This window comes from Phocoena sinus, chromosome 11, assembly GCF_008692025.1.
Source record: "Phocoena sinus isolate mPhoSin1 chromosome 11, mPhoSin1.pri, whole genome shotgun sequence".
Lineage (NCBI taxonomy): Eukaryota > Metazoa > Chordata > Mammalia > Artiodactyla > Phocoenidae > Phocoena > Phocoena sinus.
In genome coordinates this window covers 92,262,967-92,281,379 of record NC_045773.1, presented here as the reverse complement: position 1 = coordinate 92,281,379, position 18,413 = coordinate 92,262,967, and the positions used below count along the sequence as shown (strand labels likewise).

General features: G+C 54.1%; 1 protein-coding gene across 7 annotated transcripts in view; it reads left to right on the top strand.

Moving 5' to 3' along the window:
* Positions 1-18,413, top strand: part of JARID2 (jumonji and AT-rich interaction domain containing 2) — a 244,673-nt gene that overhangs the window by 208,147 nt on the left and 18,113 nt on the right. For all 7 annotated transcript variants that reach the window (XR_004352114.1, XR_004352115.1, XM_032648079.1 and 4 more), the window contains 3 exons: positions 5,543-5,775; positions 12,768-13,800; positions 17,154-17,653. Coding sequence is in view for 5 of the 7 variants with exons in the window: in XM_032648079.1 (XP_032503970.1) it covers positions 5,543-5,775; positions 12,768-13,800; positions 17,154-17,653 (1,766 nt within the window). In the remaining 2 variants the exon portion in view is untranslated. The remainder of the gene's footprint in view (positions 1-5,542; positions 5,776-12,767; positions 13,801-17,153; positions 17,654-18,413) is intronic.

The following is an 18,413-nucleotide window of genomic DNA, read 5'->3' as shown; positions in this document are numbered from 1 at the left end:
ATCTTCTCTCGGCACTGAACTCATCGGGCAAGTCTTTAAGTGTTGAGAGGCCGTCGAACTCATGGTGGCAGATACACGTTTTCCAGAATTGTAATTTTTGCCTGAAATCGTGAATTCTGTCGTTGGCAGCAAACATTGTTACTTTTTCCTTGACAGCCTCACTTTATTCATTTTTGAGAAAATGGCTGACAAATAACTGCATCGGTTGTCCTTTCAAATAAAAATAGCGTTCCGTGAAAAAGCAGCTAGCTTAGAACTTGATCTCACAAGTGCTTTTCCCTAGGAATAGTCGTCATACTGGTATTCAGGAGAAATGCCTTATGTGTGGTTCCTTTTTTTTTTTTTTAAAGTAAATTTATTTATTTAATTTATTTTGGCTTGCATTGGGTCTTTGTTGCTGCGCTCGGGCTTTCTCTAGTTGGGGTGAGCGGGGGCTACTCTTCGTTGCGGTGCACGGGCTTCTCATTGTGGTGGCTTCTCTTGCTGTGGAGCACAGGCTCTAGGCATGCGGGCTTCAGTAGTTGTGGTGCGTGGGCTCAGTAGTTGTGGCTCACGGGCTTAGGTGCTCCGCGGCATGTGGGATCTTCCCAGACCAGGGCTCGAACCCGTGTCTCCTGCATCAGCAGGCAGATTCTTAACCACTGCGCCACCAGGGAAGTCCTGTGGTTCCATTTTTGTCACACAAAGTATGTGTATTCCAGGGTTGAGATTTAATACTGTTAACAATTTCTATTGCTTTATCACTTTCCAAAGTGAAACTTTTTTTTTAAACTGCTAGTAAATGGTAATGAAGATTACCAATATTTGTTCATTTAGTTTGGTGCCACTGCATTGATTTGTGTTGAATTTTGCTACCTGTTGATGTTTTCTTTTGGTTTTGTTCCGTTTTTAGTTTTATGGAGATGTAATTCACATATCATAAAATTTACCCACAGTGTAGAATTTCGTAGTTTTTAGTATATTCACAGAGTTGTGTAATGATCATCACAGTCAACTTTAGAACATCTTCATCGCCTTCACCCTGAAAAATCTGTACCCATTAGGAGTCATTCCCATTTTCCTGAACCCTCCCCAGCCCCTGGCAACCACTAACATACTTTCTGTCTCTTATGTATTGGTCTAGTCATTTCATAGGAATGGAATCCTATAATAGGTGACCTTTTGTCCTTAGCTTCTTTCACGTCCCATAATGTCTGCAAGACTCGTCCATGCTGGAGCACGTATCTGTTCCTGATTCCTTTTTATGGATAGATAACACCCCATTTTGTTTAGCTAAATGCCAGTGCATGAACCTTTGGATTTTTTTCCCCCCGTTATTAACTATTGTTAATATTTCTGCTCTGAACATTCGTATACATGTTTTTATGTGGACATAGCTTTCATTTCTCTTGTGCTCATACCTGGGAGTGGAGTTGCTGGGTCATATGGTGACTCTGTTTCACATTTTGAGGAACTTCCAGATGGTTTTCTAGAGTGGCTGCACCATTTTACATTTCCACCTGCAGTGTTTGAAGGTTCCACTCTGCATTCTCACCCACACTTGCCTTTATCCATCTTTGTGAACATAGCCGTCCTAGGGGATATGAAGTGGTATTTCATGGTCATGTTGGTTTGCATTACCCTGATGGCTGATCTACCTTTAGCCATTACCATCACTGAAATGTTAACACAGTAAAAAAGGTAATACTCTCAGGATAATTAAGAAAGTACTTTGACCTAGGGGATCCCCTGAAGGGTCTGTGGGTCGCTCGTTAAGCTGGCAGAAACGAGGGCTGTGTTTTCAGCATCATATTTTTCCTTGCTTGGCCAGGATGTTGGCACCGCCTGTGTTTTCCCATGAAATGGATATTGGGAGGCAGTGGTAGGCAGCCTGGTCGAGTAGAAGGTTATGGTGAGTCGGCTTAGGCCTGCCCTTGGGCTGTATTGAAGCCCATTCTTCTACTGCATCTGCGGGGAGGGTGGGAGGCCAGAAGAAGAGCTCTTGCCACAATCTGTGTGTAATAACCTGAGATGGTCCTTTTAAAGAGGCAGCAGCAGTAAGGTCTCCCCAGTGCCGAGTGCCTGCTGAACCCAGACAGGGCACTGCACACTCTCCACGTAGGAGCGTGTGATCCTCAGCCTTAGCGAGAAAGCTGAGGATTTACACAGCTTGCCCAGGTGCAGGCCGTAGGGCTGGGAATTGAAGCACTCATACAATCTTGTGAAAGGGAACCAACCCCCAGAATAAATTTTTTTGGTAACCAAACAGAGAAGTAAGTAATTCTAGTATTAGCACACGGCTCATCTTGGTGGCAGTAGCAAAGGTCAGGAAAGTATGGAGTATTTAAGATTAAAAATAAAAAGATGAAGCTTCCTGTGCTTTGTTTCAATAAAGGAGCTTATGTTCACTGCCTGAGAAAATTGGTGAACGGTCAAGAATTGCCTAGATTCATGTTCCTTGGCTTGATTTTTAATCACGTTGAAGTATGACTTCTTATGGATGTTGCTTCTAATTTGTCTGGAAAGCGAGTGCAGATAGCGCCAGCTTGGGTATGATGAATGGATTCTGACAACGTGTAGTTAGTTACACTTAGAATAAATGCCAACCATTTGAAGTGCTCCGTTTTTCTGTAACAAAGTAACAGCAGAGCCTTGCACAACACGGGATCATATACCATATTTTGCTGTGGCGTGGTCTTTACGTCTGTACTGAACATCTATTTAGAGTGTGTAATCACTGGGGCTGCGAGCAGCTTTAGAGATCAGGGCTCACAGCCCATCCAGATATGGAAAATGTGATTCTGTGTGTTACACCATATACGATGTAATAACAAGTGCACTAAAGAAGCAAATCTAAGCGATCGAATCAGAAACAATTAGGGGGAGACTTAGAGGAATGTCATACCACCTGAAAATATGTTCGGCTATTTTTTCTTCTTCTTCTTCTTGCGGGGTGCTGCTGGCTGCGTGTAAGAAAGTCCCCGCCTCTGACCAGCTTCATGGGAGAACTTTCGAAGCTAAGAAACTTAAAAAGTGGGTTAGCAGATTTAGCAACATAACAGATGGAAAAGCAAAAAAGAGGAAAATATTTGCAATCTACAAGGCATAAATGTAATTTAAAGGCCACTTAGACAAATGGGGGGACAAAGAAAGCATTGATGGCACTGGGGAGGGCGTCCTTGGAAGACATACGTTACTGTCTGATGGACCAGTGGGAGAGGGGGGTTGCCTTCTGAGTCTTTAAGCTTCAGGAAGAGGTTTCAACTCAAAGGAGGAGGAAGTTTTTTTTTACAGCTGCCTGGTCCTGTGGTGACTTCTGCCTGGCATTATGCAAGGCCTGGTTGGGGGGTGGGTAGCCTTGGAGTGGAGGTACCCAGTGGGCGGGTGGGCACAGTGACCTTTTAAGGCTCCTTCTGTCAGGAAATACTCCAGGAATCTTTTTTTTTTTTTTTTTTTTTTTTTTTTTTTTTTTTTTTTTTTTTTGCGGTACGCGGACCTCTCCCGTTACGGAGCACAGGCCCTGGACGCGCAGGCTCAGCAGCCATGGCTCACAGGCGCAGCCGCTCCACGGCATGTGGGATCCTGCCGGACCGGGGCACGAACCCATGTCCCCTGCATCGGCAGGCAGACTCTCAACCACTGCGCCACCAGGGAAGCCCCAGGAGCCTTTTTAAAATGACAGCTGCAAGGGCTCACTGGCTTCCCTGGCTGTTCCGCGTGGAGCTCGTGGGGCCGGGCAGCCAAGCATGGGGCATCCTTCCTCCTTCCCTGGAGAAATAGGCCACCTTCCCAGGGGGTTTGGGATGCGGGTGTGGGGGGGACCTACGGGAACCAGAGAAGCAGATGTGAAGGGCCTGTAGATGCCGTGGAGGAGTGCCGGGCCCACCAGGTCTTTCCTGGAGTGCGAGTCCCGGCTGTGAACCGAGGAGAAACCTCAGGGCAGCAACGTGATGAAGTTTACTGTAAGGACCCTGAGCATCGCTGTTCCCTTCTCAACTCCCTGAAGCGGGTCCGGAGGTGTGCAGCAGGCACACACGGAACCAGCACTGAGCACAACCTGGGGACCAGGAGGGTGGGCCTGGGAGGCAGCAGGGCCTGGGCTCGGCACTCGCCTTCCGTTGGCGTCCTCTGTAAAATGGGCATGAGGATAAGGTCCAGTCCCTTTGGGTTCAGAGGCTGTGACTTCCTCGCCTGACCATGGCCCCTGGGCTGTCGGCAAACACTTAATACTTGTACGTGTGTTGTGACTCCTGGGATAGAAACGGGTCTGGCTCAGAGCGCCTGTGCCTCTCTGTCCCTCTTCTCTGGTCACTGAGGGGTCAGGTGAGGCAGCTGTGTCCTGACCCATATCCGTCGGCAGATCTGCAGCCTTAAATGCATTACTTTAAACTGAAGAATATATTCTTTTTTCGGATCCCCTGTATCTTTATACATGAGGTGGTCCTGTTCGTGGAATGTGACTGTTGGTTTCTTTTTTTTTTTTTTCCTATTAACTAATTTATTTTTGGCTGCGTTGTGTCTTCGTTGCTGCGCACGGGCTTTCTCTAGTTGCGGCGAGTGGAGGCTACTCTTCATTGCGGTGCACGGGCTTCTCATTGCGGTGGCTTCTCTTGTTATGGAGCACAGGCTCTAGGCATGCGGGCTTCAGTAGCTGTGGCACACGGACTTAGTTACTCCGCGGCATGTGGGATCTTCCTGGACCAGGGCTCGGACCCGTGTCCTCTGCACTGGCAGGCAGATTCTTAACCAGTGCACCACCAGGGAAGCCCCTGTGTTGGTTTCTTCATTTTAATTCTTCTCTTTTTGTTTAAGGTGTTATGTTGATATTCTCAGGGCTGCTGTGTATTTTGTGTGTGTGTGTGTTTATATTTTTGTTTTGTAGGGATTTTTTTTTTTTTTTGTGACTGCGTTGTGTCTTCGTTGCTGCGTGCGGGCTTTCTCTAGTTGCGGCGAGCGGGAGCTACTCTTTGTTGCGGTGTGCGGGCTTCTCATTGTGGTGCCTTCTCTTGTTGCAGAGCATGGGCTCTAGGTGCATGGGCTTCAGTAGTTGTGGCGCGTGAGCTCAGTAGTTGCTGTGCACGGGCTCAGTAGTTGTGGTTCGCGGGCTCTAGAGCGCAGGCTCAGTAGTTGTGGCACACGGGCTTAGTTGCTCCGCAGCATGTGGGATCTTCCCGGACAAGGGCTCGAACCCGTGTGCCCTGCATTGGCAGGTGGATTCTTAACCACTGCACCCCCAGGGAAGTACCTGTAGGGATTTTTTAAAATGGATTTTTCAGTGGTTTCAACCAAAGCAGATAGTTCCTAGGATGTGTTTATAACAAAAAGTTATAAAAAAGTTATAACAAAAAGTTATATTTTTTAGTCTCTCTGTGTTTGGGATTATTCCTGTCCTTCGTGGTGGTTGTTTTGACTTGAGGTTGGGTCTTGAGAGCGTTTGAGATGTGATGTTTGTCCAGAATGTTTTCCTTTTCTTTCTCCTTTTGTCTTTGGGGGATTTAGGGTACCTGGCAGCAGGCAGCATCCTCTGTAGTGACTTTGTTCTTCCTCTCTCCTTACTTTCCAGTTTTCAATGGTTCCAGCAGGTCATCACGGGAGAAGGAACCTGTTCAGAAACACAAAAGCAAAGAGGCCACTCCGGCGAAGGAGAAGCACAGTGATCCCCGGGCCGACGGCCGGAGGGAGCAGGCTTCCACGAGCCACCCCCCAGCGGCCCCCTCCGCGGGCTCCTCTGCCAGGGGGCTCCCCGCTCACCACCACCCCCCTCTGCATCGGTCGGCTCAGGACTTACGGAAACAGGTAAAGCCCAGCCCTGCCGCCAGGGGATCATGGTCTGGCCCGGAGGGTGCCGGCCTTCCTGCCAGATGCCACCACCGCGTTTCATCAAGTTAACTGAAGGGGGAATGTGAGTAGTAGCCTCGAGAGATCCATCTTTCCAGAGCTCAGAAGGCAGGAAAGGATGCTCAGAGGTGAGGGGGTGACCTGGGCACAGAGGTGCCAGTGCACACGCCTCTCCTACCATGAAGATGGATTAGGCGGGGCTGTTGGTGGGTTTGCATCCCTCCCTGGAGGGTGCTGCCAGCACCCAATGCCACCAGTAGTGGACCCTCGCTTGCTGGGATGCCCTAGAAGGGTAGGGAGGGAACACTCCTTCGTTACCCCTCCCCCACCCCAGCGCCCCAGGCACCAGGTGAGGCAAGGAGTCCTCAGGTGAGGCCGGGAGCGACAAGGTACCTTGGAACAGGCCTGCACATGCCCTGGAGTGTCCCCTGTGCTTCTTTTTTTTTTTTTTGCCGGTACGCGGGCCTCTCACTGTTGTGGCCTCTCCCGTTGCGGAGCACAGGCTCCGGACCCGCAGGCTCAGCAGCCATGGCTCACGGGCCCAGCCGCTCCGTGGCATGTGGGATCTTCCCGGACCGGGGCATGAACCCATGTCCCCTGCATCGGCAGGCGGACTCCCAAGCACTGCGCCACCCCGGAAGCCCCTCCCCTGTGCTTCTTGACGGACACGTTGGTGGCTCGCGGCAGGACTTCTGATAGGCCTCCAGGCGGTGATGAGACGGGTGCAGCCGCGGGGGACACTTACTCCGTCCTGCGCCCTCAGGGTTAGCGGAGGCTGCACATGCTCTGCGCCACCCCCACCCCCACCAAACGCCCCGACTTCGGGGTCACATCCAGAATGCAGATCCTTTGTGGGCGCCTCTCCCTGCCCTTGGACAGAGTTCTCAGCACCTGGGAGGGGGTGTGGAGCTCGGTGAGGCCCTCACCCGGGTCCAGCGGCATTTCGTTACGCGCTCTGCTCCTGTTCTCACTCCATCTGAGAGTGGCTGAGCCATGGGGATCAGAGATGCGCTCTCCACACTGGGAATTCTGTCACATACAGTTAAAACTTTCCTTAGAATAGACTGAGGATTCTAATCTGGAAAGACTGATTGATTCTGGGCGAGGCGTGGGTGGCCTGGAGATTCCCTGATGCGCACCATTGTGGAGAGAACTAATAGATAGATAGATGGTCACTGTGGTGTGAAGGTTGGAATTCCTCCTGTTGAATTGCTCTTTTTCCATGGTCTTTCTCATTCTTGATGACGTTGGGGACCATTGTCTCTGAATACGTAGTTGTATTCACGCACATACATAGGATTGTGTGTATACACATGTAATATTAGTCTTAACCTTTAGCTTTCAGATATTACTCAGTTCTCCAGCTGGAGTGGACAAGGCACGAATCCTCCTGTTGAATGTTTCTCCGGTCCTCAGATTGCCACTTAGTGCTTCTGAAGTGTTATCTTGAGATTAAACAGGTGGTTTTTGCATATTTTAAACGTTGCCCACTGTTCCTGAAACACAAACCTCACGGTTTTCCTCACGAGAACACTTGAGCGTTGATTGTGGAATTGGCCGCCCCTGAGCTGGGTACCCGGTTTTCAGGACATAAAGTATAGGAGGCACCATCCCTTTGGTGTCTTGAGTCCCCATTCCATTTCCAAAGCTGTTGGCCGGACAGGCCTTTGTGCAGAACTTTCCTCCAGATCTTTGCTTATGAAAGAGAACAATTCAGAAGGGGGTCTAGAGAGGGAAGGGATCCATCTGTGGAGCAGGAATCTCAGTGAGGAATGAATGTGTGACTTTATTCACATAGAACCATAATCTCTCTCTCTCTCTCTCTTTTACACGTGAGGCTGGATTGAGTAAACCCCTATCTCAGTTGGTCCAAGCTCATCCTCAGCCCCCAGCGCTTGCCCCTCAGTTCAGGATTTCCCTTTGTAACTGAACAAGAGGAGTTCTCGCAGTTGGAGGTGAGAGTTGAGGGGAGTAGAAGGTACCCCTTCCCTGGGATGGCCCCATCCCCTTGATCCACAGCAGGCTCACGCAGCCCCTTTTACACACAGTGTAGAAGATGGAGGGGAGACCTAGGTAGCAGGGCAGACTGTCATCTGAGTGACTGTAGGAGCCTGGCCGGCTTTCTGGGTTCAGGTCTTGCAGGTGGGGTGTAACCGTCCCCGTCCCACCCCCTCCTGCCTGCCCGCCCTCCCCTGTCTAATCCAGCCGGGTGGGATGACCCAGGACTCCCAGGTCTAGTTGGGCTCTGACCACGACCTTCACCCGAGACTTAAGCTGTAATAGTTAACTTTCCTGAGCCTTATTGTTCATTTGGAGCCAGTGATGCCAACTCTTCCCCCAGGGACATTGTGAGAAATGAAAGGATAATTTTGATACCATCAAATCCCATTAGTTAAGTACTCTAAGAAAAAAGGTCAATAGAAGCCCATTGTAGATTCCTTTGTAATGGCCTGATGCAAGTGATTAGAATCTGACCTTTCATCTTTTCAACTGCATAAAAGGTGGGAGACCCAGAGAATACTCGGCTCTCTAATGTCAGATATGATTAATTTTTTTTCTGTCGGCCTGAAAGAAAAGATCAGTGATTGTACGAAGTACAGCTGCCAGGGTGGAGGGATGCCCTATGTAGGGGTGCTGCTGAGAAGTGACGGTGCCCTGCTGGCCCCAGTGCACCGAGAGCTCACTCTTCTTGGGAGGACATCGCCTCTCTCGGTGCTGGCTGGGGTGGTCAGCTTCATAAAAGCCCCGGCCTTTGAGACTCAGCGTGAGAACTCGGTGTGAGGGGCCTCCCTAGTCCTCCAGCCTTTATTCTCCCAAAGGCTCCAGGTGTGCCAGGTGACACCCCCACATGGGTAGCAGCCCTGCAACTGCCCTGGGTGATGATTTGGATGTGTGGTAGGTGTCGAGTGCTTCCGTAGAACAGTACATCCGTAATGTGCAGTAAAAATTACAAATTGAGGATGGAGAAACAAGCATTCTTACACCTAGAGAGGGTGTGGAGATGTTTTCCAAGCGTGTCGTGAAGAGGCTTTTGCAGACAAGTGTGTGTGGTTGGTAAGCCAGGATGTGGAAGACGTGGGTGGTGAGGCTGCCCCCGGCTGGCACACCTCCCGTTCTCATCTGTTGCGCTGAGGCTGAGCCGTAACGTGAGGGAGAAAACCACCAGCTTGTGTGGCAGGGCAGACACGCCCGGTGGAGGGTCTGCTGGGCTGTGGCACATTTGAGGAGAGGTTTTCACACTCAAATGTACGGCAGTTGGAAAAAGTCTTGGCCTAGTCGGATGGAGAGAGGAGGCCGAGCTGTTCAGACCGAAGAGTGAGGCGTATTCTTTAACATTCTGGAAAATGAAAAATGAGCATCCAGAGAGAAATGGAGAGACTCGCCTTAGCTAGAAGAATGTGGAAGGTCTGACCGAGCTCTTCATCAGGTCTTGCGGGGAGTTTGAACTGCGCCTCTGTCCCGTGGTGCTTGTGACTGGGTCAGGTGGCCTGCAGAGGGGAGGGGGCAGGTGCTTCGGGAAGGTTCGGGGCTCCGACCAGGACCAGGTGTTCCTTTTGGAGAGCAGGGCTGCGTCAGCCATGTGCCTCTGCTCACTAACTTCCAGGTGCCCGCCACACCAGCAGGCCTGCCTTCCCTGTCCGTAACTCGCTGCCTGTCCAGTGGATTCTGTTCATTTAGGCTCTTTTGCTATTTAATTTGAATTTTAAAGTCCAAATACACTGTCCCCAACCGATAATGTTTCCCATGGGCATCTTTGCTGCTGCTCTGAGAGGATGGGCAGAGCCGCTTGACTCAATGACTCCCTCTAGTGGGAAATGGGAGTTTGGTAGTTGACTTTCTGGTTGAACTGAGGACCGCTTCATGTCTGTGTGACAGAGGTAACCTGAGCTACAGGTGCCGGGTGGGCGGTGGTCGGTCGAGACACCCCACTTCCTGCAGAGCTGGGTGACAGCTGTGGGGTGCAACGTCAGAAGCCCACACCTGAGCTGAGAAGGAACACCTTGAAGAGACGTTAAGTTATTCAGCTGAAGGGCCTTTATTGCCCCCCAGAGGGCTCTGCCTCCTGCCTCCTGCCTCCTGCGTGTTGATTCTCCAGTGAATTACAGTGACCCCTCTCCCTGTGTCAGCACTTCCTCCAGATGTGTAGAGTTGAGAGCAGGCCCGTGTGGTGGGCTGGCCCGGTGACCTGGGCGTGTGTTGAGGTGAAACTTAGTGTTGGGCTCTATTCCATGGTGGAATAGAGCGGTGGCTGGGGAGACGCCCAGTGTGAAGGTGAGACAGTGCCTCGGTCCATAGCTTTGTCTCCTTTGGTACCAATTACTCATTGGACCCCGGAGGCAAGCACAGGCCAATGACTAGGCGTCTGTGTTTATAGAAATAGGTAAATAAGAAGACGATCTTTTTGCCATTGAAGATGGTGCAATAGTTATGCAGAATTCCACCACGTGAAAATTTGGAATTTCCTGTACGACAGTAGCCAGGAGATCAGGTGGCCCCGAGAAGCTGGACTGGATTGGCCCGGGGCCCTGCGCTCTTCCTCCAGGCAGAATCGGGGAGGGTGGAAGCCTGGCTTCCCGGCCTCTAGCAGGCGTACAGCCGTGTCGGGGGAGCGCACACACTGAGCCCCTTTCTCCATCCTTACCGGTTAGGTCAGAATCTGGATGGGGAGGGCTTTAGACTGGAATCAACATTATTTTCAAGCTCCCCAGGAGTTCTCTTGGCTCCCGGGTTTGGGAGGCACTGAACCTAAACCTCGGCAAGACGTGACGGCTGGCGGCGGGCTCTGCCGGCAGGAGCTGGTTGGTGGTGTCCACTGCGCAGTGGTTGCCGTTTCTGCTGGCGGATCCTTATCTTCAAGAAGGGATTAACGGTGCCCTGCGTCTGCTTATGTGTAAGTTGGGTGAGAGTCGGAGCAGGTTAACCACAGATTGAGGGCTTCGAGGGGTGTCTTCTCTGAAGATGCGGGTCCCTGAGCATCTTGCTGATGGAAAACTCTTTCTGTGAGCCTCTGCAGGGTTTTACTGTTTCCTTTAGTTTTTCTAAACGGTTTGTTTTGTTTTTAGTTAATGGATATTTGCATCCCTCACCGTACATCCTATTCCAAATTAGTGGTACTTATCATGGAAATTTTGTCTTTGCCCCTGCCCCTGGTTTTATAAATTTGCTTTTAATTTATTGTTGCCAGGCTGCTAGTTCTGTTCTGGTTTTGTTTTAAAATTTCCTGTTACGTATTCTAGACCACCTGCTCTGTCAGTCCTGCTTCATTCTCAAGTGGCCGGCAGTGGTGCATCCAGGCCGTAGTTCCTGGGCCTTCTCTTTGGCCTCTCCCTCCCCAGTGGGGTCTGGGACCTCACTGAGTCCAGAAGTCAAGGCTGGCTCCCCAGAAACCTGGTTACCAAACGCCCCGGGTTTGGCTCATGGAACACAGTCTCACACCAAGAATTCACGGCTTTCATTGGACCGCGTGTAATTGGCGAATGAAGAAATACAGGTCTGGGGGCTTCTCTCCTTTTTCTGTTTTCATAACCTTCTGTTGGTAGTCAGAACCACTGCTGCCGTGGTTTCCAAAGTAGGTCCTTGGATGAGGCTCAGCATCCCCTGAACCTCATTAGAAATGCAGATTCTCGGGCTCCATCCCAGATCTACTGGATGGGAGACTGTGGGGATGGGGCCCAGCGACCTGGGCTGGGCCTGGGCCTAGTGCAGAGGTCGCTGAGACTCAGGCCCTGCCCTCCAGGACCTGGTGCCAGGGGTGGGTGCATCGGGTGTGGACAGGAGAGGCATGAGCTGCTTTAGGTGCCACATGGCTTCCCCAGCTGGGGAGCCCAGCTCCTCCTCTTGGTCACCTTCTTCTCTGGGCCCATTGGTGAGAAAAGGCAGCTGCTGTTTCTGCTCTGTTTCCCAGTGAGCATGTATAATGTTTAGTCTGCCTTTTGGGGAGGTGGTGTTGCTCAGGTAACCCTGGCATCCCTGGCTGCATGTGAAAACTCGATGCCCAGGATGGTAAATGACATGTCAGAGGCCACTGAGAGGCAGAGCTGTGACGTGGTGTCAGCTCCTGCCCTGGGCCCGTTGTCATCCTTTGGAAATCAGTGCTTTTCTGGTGTCCACCCTTGTCACTCGCTGGCTTCTTTTTATACATGAGGGTGACCTTTGTGTGTCACAAGATTACTGTGGTGTCCAAGCTGTAAGATGGCTGTGAAGAGAGGCTGATTGTTTACCAAATTCCCGTAGGACCGAATGTGGACGCTTGTAGGGGTGGGAAATGGGAGCCGTCTGTGCAGAAGGGGTCGGGCCTGTTTTGCTTCATCAGAGAGGCGAGGTGCATCCAGTGAGGTGCCCTGGGGCCCGTCTCATGGGTGACTGATTGGCAGACGCCCACAGCTGATGGCTACACCTCTGGGCGTGGCACGTGACCGGCACCTCAGCCACGTGAGCGCTCTTATTCCTTTGTTTCCGTAGCATTTTTGTTTTGTTTTTTACTTACTGAGCATGGATTTTAAAACTCTGCGGGCAGATCATGCTGCTGTAGGGAGCACAGGAAAAACTGCAGCCACGTCTTTTCTTGGCACAGGCGTGTGTCTGTGTGTCTGCCCCCTTACCAGCAAGACCTTGCTGTCGGGTGTTGTTATTAACTTGTGGCAGGTGATTGGCAGGCACGTTGAGGGTCCTCACTGGGAAACATCTAGTTTCAAACGACAAACGTGCATGTTACAGCACACCCAGGAGATCCCCTGGGCAGCACCCAGGTTGGCTGCGTGTTTTTGCACGGAAGGATGGGCCCTTAGTCCTGCGGAGATCCTGAAACCCGAGTATCTCAGAGCTGGCTTCGGGCCTGTGTGTTTTGCCTGCCTTGCCTCCCAGAAGCGGGCGCTGGCTGCTGAGTCCCGGCGTGGAGTGGTCCCCACTGACAGGTGCTAACTCCCCTTCTCCCCCTCTGCTCCTCCCAGGTTTCTAAGGTCGGCGGAGTCACTCGAATGTCATCTCTGGGTACAAGTGCAGCCAGTGCCAAAAAGATGCGCGAAGTCAGACCTTCACCGTCCAAAACTGTGAAGTACACTGCAACGGTGACGAAGGGGACTGTCACATACACCAAAGCCAAGAGGGAACTGGTCAAGGAAACCAAACCTAATCACCACAAGCCCAGTTCAGCTGTCAACCACACAATCTCAGGGAAAACTGAAAGTAGCAATGCAAAAACCCGAAAACAGGTGCTATCCCTCGGGGGGGCGTCCAAGTCCACCGGGCACACCGTCAATGGCCTCAAGGTCAGTGGCAGGTTGAACCCAAAGTCATGCACTAAGGAGGGCGGGGGGCGGCAGCTGAGGGAGGGTCTGCGGAACTCCAAGCGGAGGCTGGAAGAGGCGCCCCCGGGCGACAAGCCGCAGTCGCCCCCCAAGAAGATGAAGGGGGAGGCGGGTGCCGCGGAGGGTCCCGGCAGGAAGGCGGCCCCGGTCCCCGCGGAGAAGGCGCCGCCTGGCGGCCATGGGAAGAAGGAAGTGCCCGAGCGGAGCCTGGAGAGGAACCGGCCGAAGCGGGTGTCGGCCGGCAAGGGCCCGCCGGGCAGACAAGCACACGGCAAGCCGGACGGCGCCCCCTGTGAAAATCGTTCTACCTCGCAATCGGAGCCCCTGCCCCGGCCGAACGAGGCGGCGGCCAAGGCCGAGAAGGGGGCCGGCAGGGCCGGGTGGGCGGCCATGGACGAGATCCCCGTCTTGAGGCCGTCGGCCAAGGAGTTCCACGACCCGCTCGTCTACATCGAGTCGGTGCGCCCTCAGGTGGAGAAGTACGGCATGTGCAGGGTGATCCCGCCCCCGGACTGGCGGCCCGAGTGCAAGCTCAACGACGAGATGCGCTTCGTCACGCAGATCCAGCACATCCACAAGCTGGGTCGGCGCTGGGGCCCCAATGTGCAGCGGCTGGCCTGCATCAAGAAGCACCTCAGATCTCAGGGCATCACCATGGACGAGCTCCCACTCATAGGTAAGGACGCCCCCCCCCCCCCCCCCCCCCCACACACACACACATCCCATGGTGTCTGCCCCAGCTTAAGCTTCTCCAGGCCCTTCTTGGCCCGGGAGGAGTCTGAGGCCCCCCTTTCTGCAGGTGCAGGGTGCTCATGACAGGAGGAGGGCTGGTCCTGTGACCCCCGCTCTCACACTCGGCAACCCCTGCTGTCCCGAGCTGCCGGCCGCCTTGCTGAGGCCAGAGAAGTGTCCGGCGAGAGGGGCAGGAACGCTGCCCCCATGCATCTGTCTGCTGGGGGCTGCCTTACCTGAGTTCTGCAGGCTGGGAGGCTTGACCTACAGGAAGTTTTTTCTCACAGTCTGGAGGCTGGAAATCTGAAAGCAAGGTGTTGGCCGGGTTGGTTTCTCCTGAGGCCTCTCCCCTTGGCTTGTGGATGGCCGCCTTCTCCTGTGTCCTCACGTGGTCTTTGGTCTGTGTGCACGTTCTTGAGGTCCCTTCCTCTTGCTACAAGAACACCAGTCATATTGGGTTAGGACCCATCATGGTGACCTCATTTTACTTTAATTACCTCTTTAAAGACCCTGTCTCTAAATATAGCCACACTTTGTGGCCCCGAGGTTAGGACTTCAAACATATGACTCTTGTGGGTAGGGTACATTTCAGCCCATTTATCTCTGTCTGCTTATCTGTCCTTGCATCTCAGTTTTTCTGGTGATTACTGGGCCCTCGTGGAGCCCACGGGTCCGGGAACACTTCTGAGAGCAGGCACAGCTCTGGCTGTCACTGAAGCAGAGCTCTCCTTGGTGACTGCTTTTGTGAACATACACCCAGCTATTGTGAAGACCCTTGGCCCCCAGGCAGAGCCCACGGATGGCTCTTGGAATCCGCATTTCCCTCTTCCTCTCCCCTTATTGAGCCTCCAGGATTAACTCACTCTGTCAGTGATGAGCAGTTCTACGGAGTGGGGTTCCTTTTGGGTCTGTCAGGTGAGTCACGTGCTTCCCTTCTGGCTCTAGACCCTCGACAGGAACAGGGCATGTCCTTCCTCCAGTTGGAGAGGACAACTTTTTAAAGGCAGGGAGCAGAGGAGATATTATCGGTCATTTAGGTGTCAAGAGTTGGCAGTAAGATAGGGTTCCTTGTAAGATGGAGGTTTCATTATTACTCTCAGCAGGTGAGAATCACTTAAATTGAAAGAATTCTTGGTTTGTGGTCCACTGTCGGGGATGTGGTCAAAGGTGACACAGGGCTGTGGGAACAGGCTGAGGAGGTGCCAGCCTCTCGGGAGCTTGGCGTTGGCCGCGTGGGTGACCAAGAACCTCACCAAGTCGTGGCTGCAGTGGGACGTCTTGGGTCCCCCAGCCTGCCCGGGGGAGGGGGGGGACGGCAGGTCTTCTGGGGACAGGTGGTGTGCTCAGGTGATGTCATGAGGGCAGAGAGCGATCTTCCATTCAGAGTGGGTTTCCTTAACCTTGACTCCCGTGGCCCTAGAAGCCGCGAGGACCTGACACTGTGGTGTGTGTGTTCACACCCGTTGCTGTTACCCCAGCTGTGAAGCGTCGTCAGCTTCCAGAAGAGGAGCTGAGCTGGACTGTTAACCGCAGAGGCCTCGGCTGTGGCTCTGAGCTCAGCCTCCTTGCAGTGTGAGAGACTTGGGGAGTTTTGTGTGTGTGTGTGTGTGTGTGTGGTACGCGGGCCTCTCACTGTTGTGGCCTCTCCCATTGCGGAGCACAGGCTCCGGACACGCAGGCTCAGCGGCCGTGGCTCACGGGCCCAGCCGCTCCGCGGCATGTGGGATCTTCCCGGACTGGGCACGAACCCGTGTCCCCTGCATCGGCAGGTGGACTCCCAACCACTGCACCACCAGGGAAGCCCGAGACTTGGTAGTTTGAAGGAATTTCCCAGAATCCACAGAGCGGCTGCTCCTTCTCTGGGAGGCGGCACTTTGTCACGTAGCATCCTCGTAGTCCTGAGAACGGGTTGATGATAGCAGGTGAGGAGTGAAATAATGGATTTGCACGTACTGGGTCAGTTTTCTCCGTGCTGTTGAATAGCAGTGATTGCCTCCCTTCTTGGTCAGCCTGTGGTCTGAGCCCCTTGGGGTAACTCCCATCCCTCTTCACCTCGGCAAGTCCGGGGTGGTGTGCGGGCAGGCCCCAGGAGATGCCCCAATTGAGAGCAGGGCCTGGAGTGCATCTTGGAATCTTGGGCTTTAGGCCCCTCCCGGCCAGGGTTGGGGGCAAGTTTCCTCCTCGACGTGGCCCCCACTGCACTGACCACAAGCAGCGCCAGCGTCCCACCAGCACAGTAGATGGACTCGGGCTGCCGCTCGCCCTTCCCTGGCTGAGGCAGCCTGAGTTGCCCGGCCGCCAGCGTGCACGTGCTGCTCCTCAGGAGTCCCGCTGCTTTTCCGTTCGTTTATCTTATATAAACGTATCCCCACCCTTTTAAAGAGCTAAACGTTCTTAATGTTTGCTTTGCTCCCCTACCGTTTTGTGGAGTATTTACCTCCTAACAGCCAGTGGACGGTTATTCTGGAAGATTTTCTTCCGCATTTATTGGCCAAAGGGAGGTTGATTTTCCAGGTCCCGCTGAGAGAGTCACTTGGCGGGCATTCAGACACATCTGAGTTTTGACATGCTTTGTACAGTGTGATCAAGGGGCGTAGTGAAAACGAGCCCATACACCTGGGATAAGCAGCCCTCTGTGTGAGTGGTGATGGGAGTAGCTGAGGGACAGACCACCGCCTGCCCTGAGGTGGGTGCTGCCTGCTGCCCGGAAACCCTGGGGCGGGGGGTTGAAAATAAGTTACTGTGTGTGTGTGCGCGTGCGCTGGGGGTGTGGGGGGGGCGTTGGGAGTGAGAACACATGCTGAGTGTGTACACTTTCCGACATCGCAGCTGTTCCGGGTGACCCTGGCTCGTGGGTATGGCTGGGTGGGGCTGTCTACTCAAGCCTTGCCAGCCCCAGCCGGGATGCCCTGTTCCATCACCCTGCCTCCTGGGGTGTGAGAGGTGTGCACCCTGCCCCTGCTCCAGGGGACGCTGGACTCGTCCTCCTCGCGGATCTGCTCGGCCGTCTCTCCTTCCATTCAGCCCTCTGCCTAAGTGTCCTCTCCTCGGGGCTCCCTGCCCTGACCACCCTCCTAAGACAGCTGCCTCTCAGCCTGTCCTGCTCTGTTTATCGTCCTAGTGCCCAAGATGGTCTAAACCCTGTCTCCCTGTAAACTGGATTGTTCTGTTTGCTGCGCTGACCCCAGGGCCTGGCGGCATCTCTGGCACGGGGCACCCATGGACTCTTGGGTGATGGAGGATGGTCTTGTTGACGGGCCTTTTCACTGACTGTGTTTTCCTCCCTCACTGTCCCAGGAGGCTGTGAGCTCGACCTGGCCTGCTTTTTCCGGCTGATTAACGAGATGGGCGGCATGCAGCAAGTGACTGACCTCAAAAAATGGAACAAACTAGCAGACATGCTGCGCATCCCCAAAACCGCCCAGGACCGGCTGGCCAAGCTGCAGGAGGCCTACTGCCAGTACCTGCTCTCCTATGACTCCCTGTCCCCCGAGGAGCACCGGCGCCTGGAGAAGGAGGTGCTGATGGAGAAGGAGAGCCTGGAGAGGCGCAAGGGGCCCCTGGAGGGCCACACGGAGCAGGACTACAACCGCTTCCACCCGCTGCCCCGCTTCGAGCCCAAGAACGGGCTCATTAACGGCGTGGCCCACAGGAACGGCTTCCGCAGCAAGCTGAAGGAGGTGGGCCCTGCGCAGCTCAAGACGGGGCGGCGGCGACTCTTTGCTCAGGAAAAGGAGGTGGTGAAGGAGGAGGACGACAGAGGCATCCTCAGCGACTTCCACAAGTGCATATACAAGGTAGGGCCCCTGGGCGGGGCCTGGGCGTGGGGCCTCGGGAGCACATGCGGGCCCGGGGGTCTGCTGCGTCAGGCTCCCGAGACCCGGCAGTCGGCTCTGGCTCCGCTCCGTTCCTCACAAAGAGAGGCGTCTGCAGTCTGCAGGGGGCTGGGTGTCCGGTCGAGGTTACTGGGCGCCCAGCCAGGGGAGTCGCTTGCCCACCGTGGCCTGGGGCTTCCTGTCCATTAAATGGGTTTGTGTGTGCCCATGTGCCAGGGGTGCAGCCTGGGAGCCACCCCCTCATCCTGGAGTGGCTGCCCGTAGGGGCCAGGCCCTCTGCAGCTCCTGACGGACACGCCCCCACTGCCACCCAGCCTGCCCAGCTTGGCTCTGCCGGCTCCTTTCTGTCCGCCAGCACGGGTCTCCCAGGGAGGGGGAGGGGAGGCTCCCTGCTTCTGCCGCATCCCGTAACCGCCCAGCCATTCCCAGGAGGCGCCCTCTGGGGAGCGCAGTGGCGTCCTGGCTCTGTGTCTGCAGGGCGGTGGGGACCCGGGCTGGGAGAGCGCACAGACTGGGCACTGCCCCTGCACCGCTCCGGCAGCGATCTGCTCCGTAGGCTCCGGGGTTGGGGGGGCCTGTGGAGGCCTTGGTGGTCACGCTCCCGCCGCACGAGCCTGGTCTGGAGACGCGTCGGGCATCTGCGGTTCTGCCCTGAGTTTGGCCTCTTCCCTTTGAGTCCCCACTCCGAGGTCCCACCTCTGGCCACCCTCTGCCTCGCTTC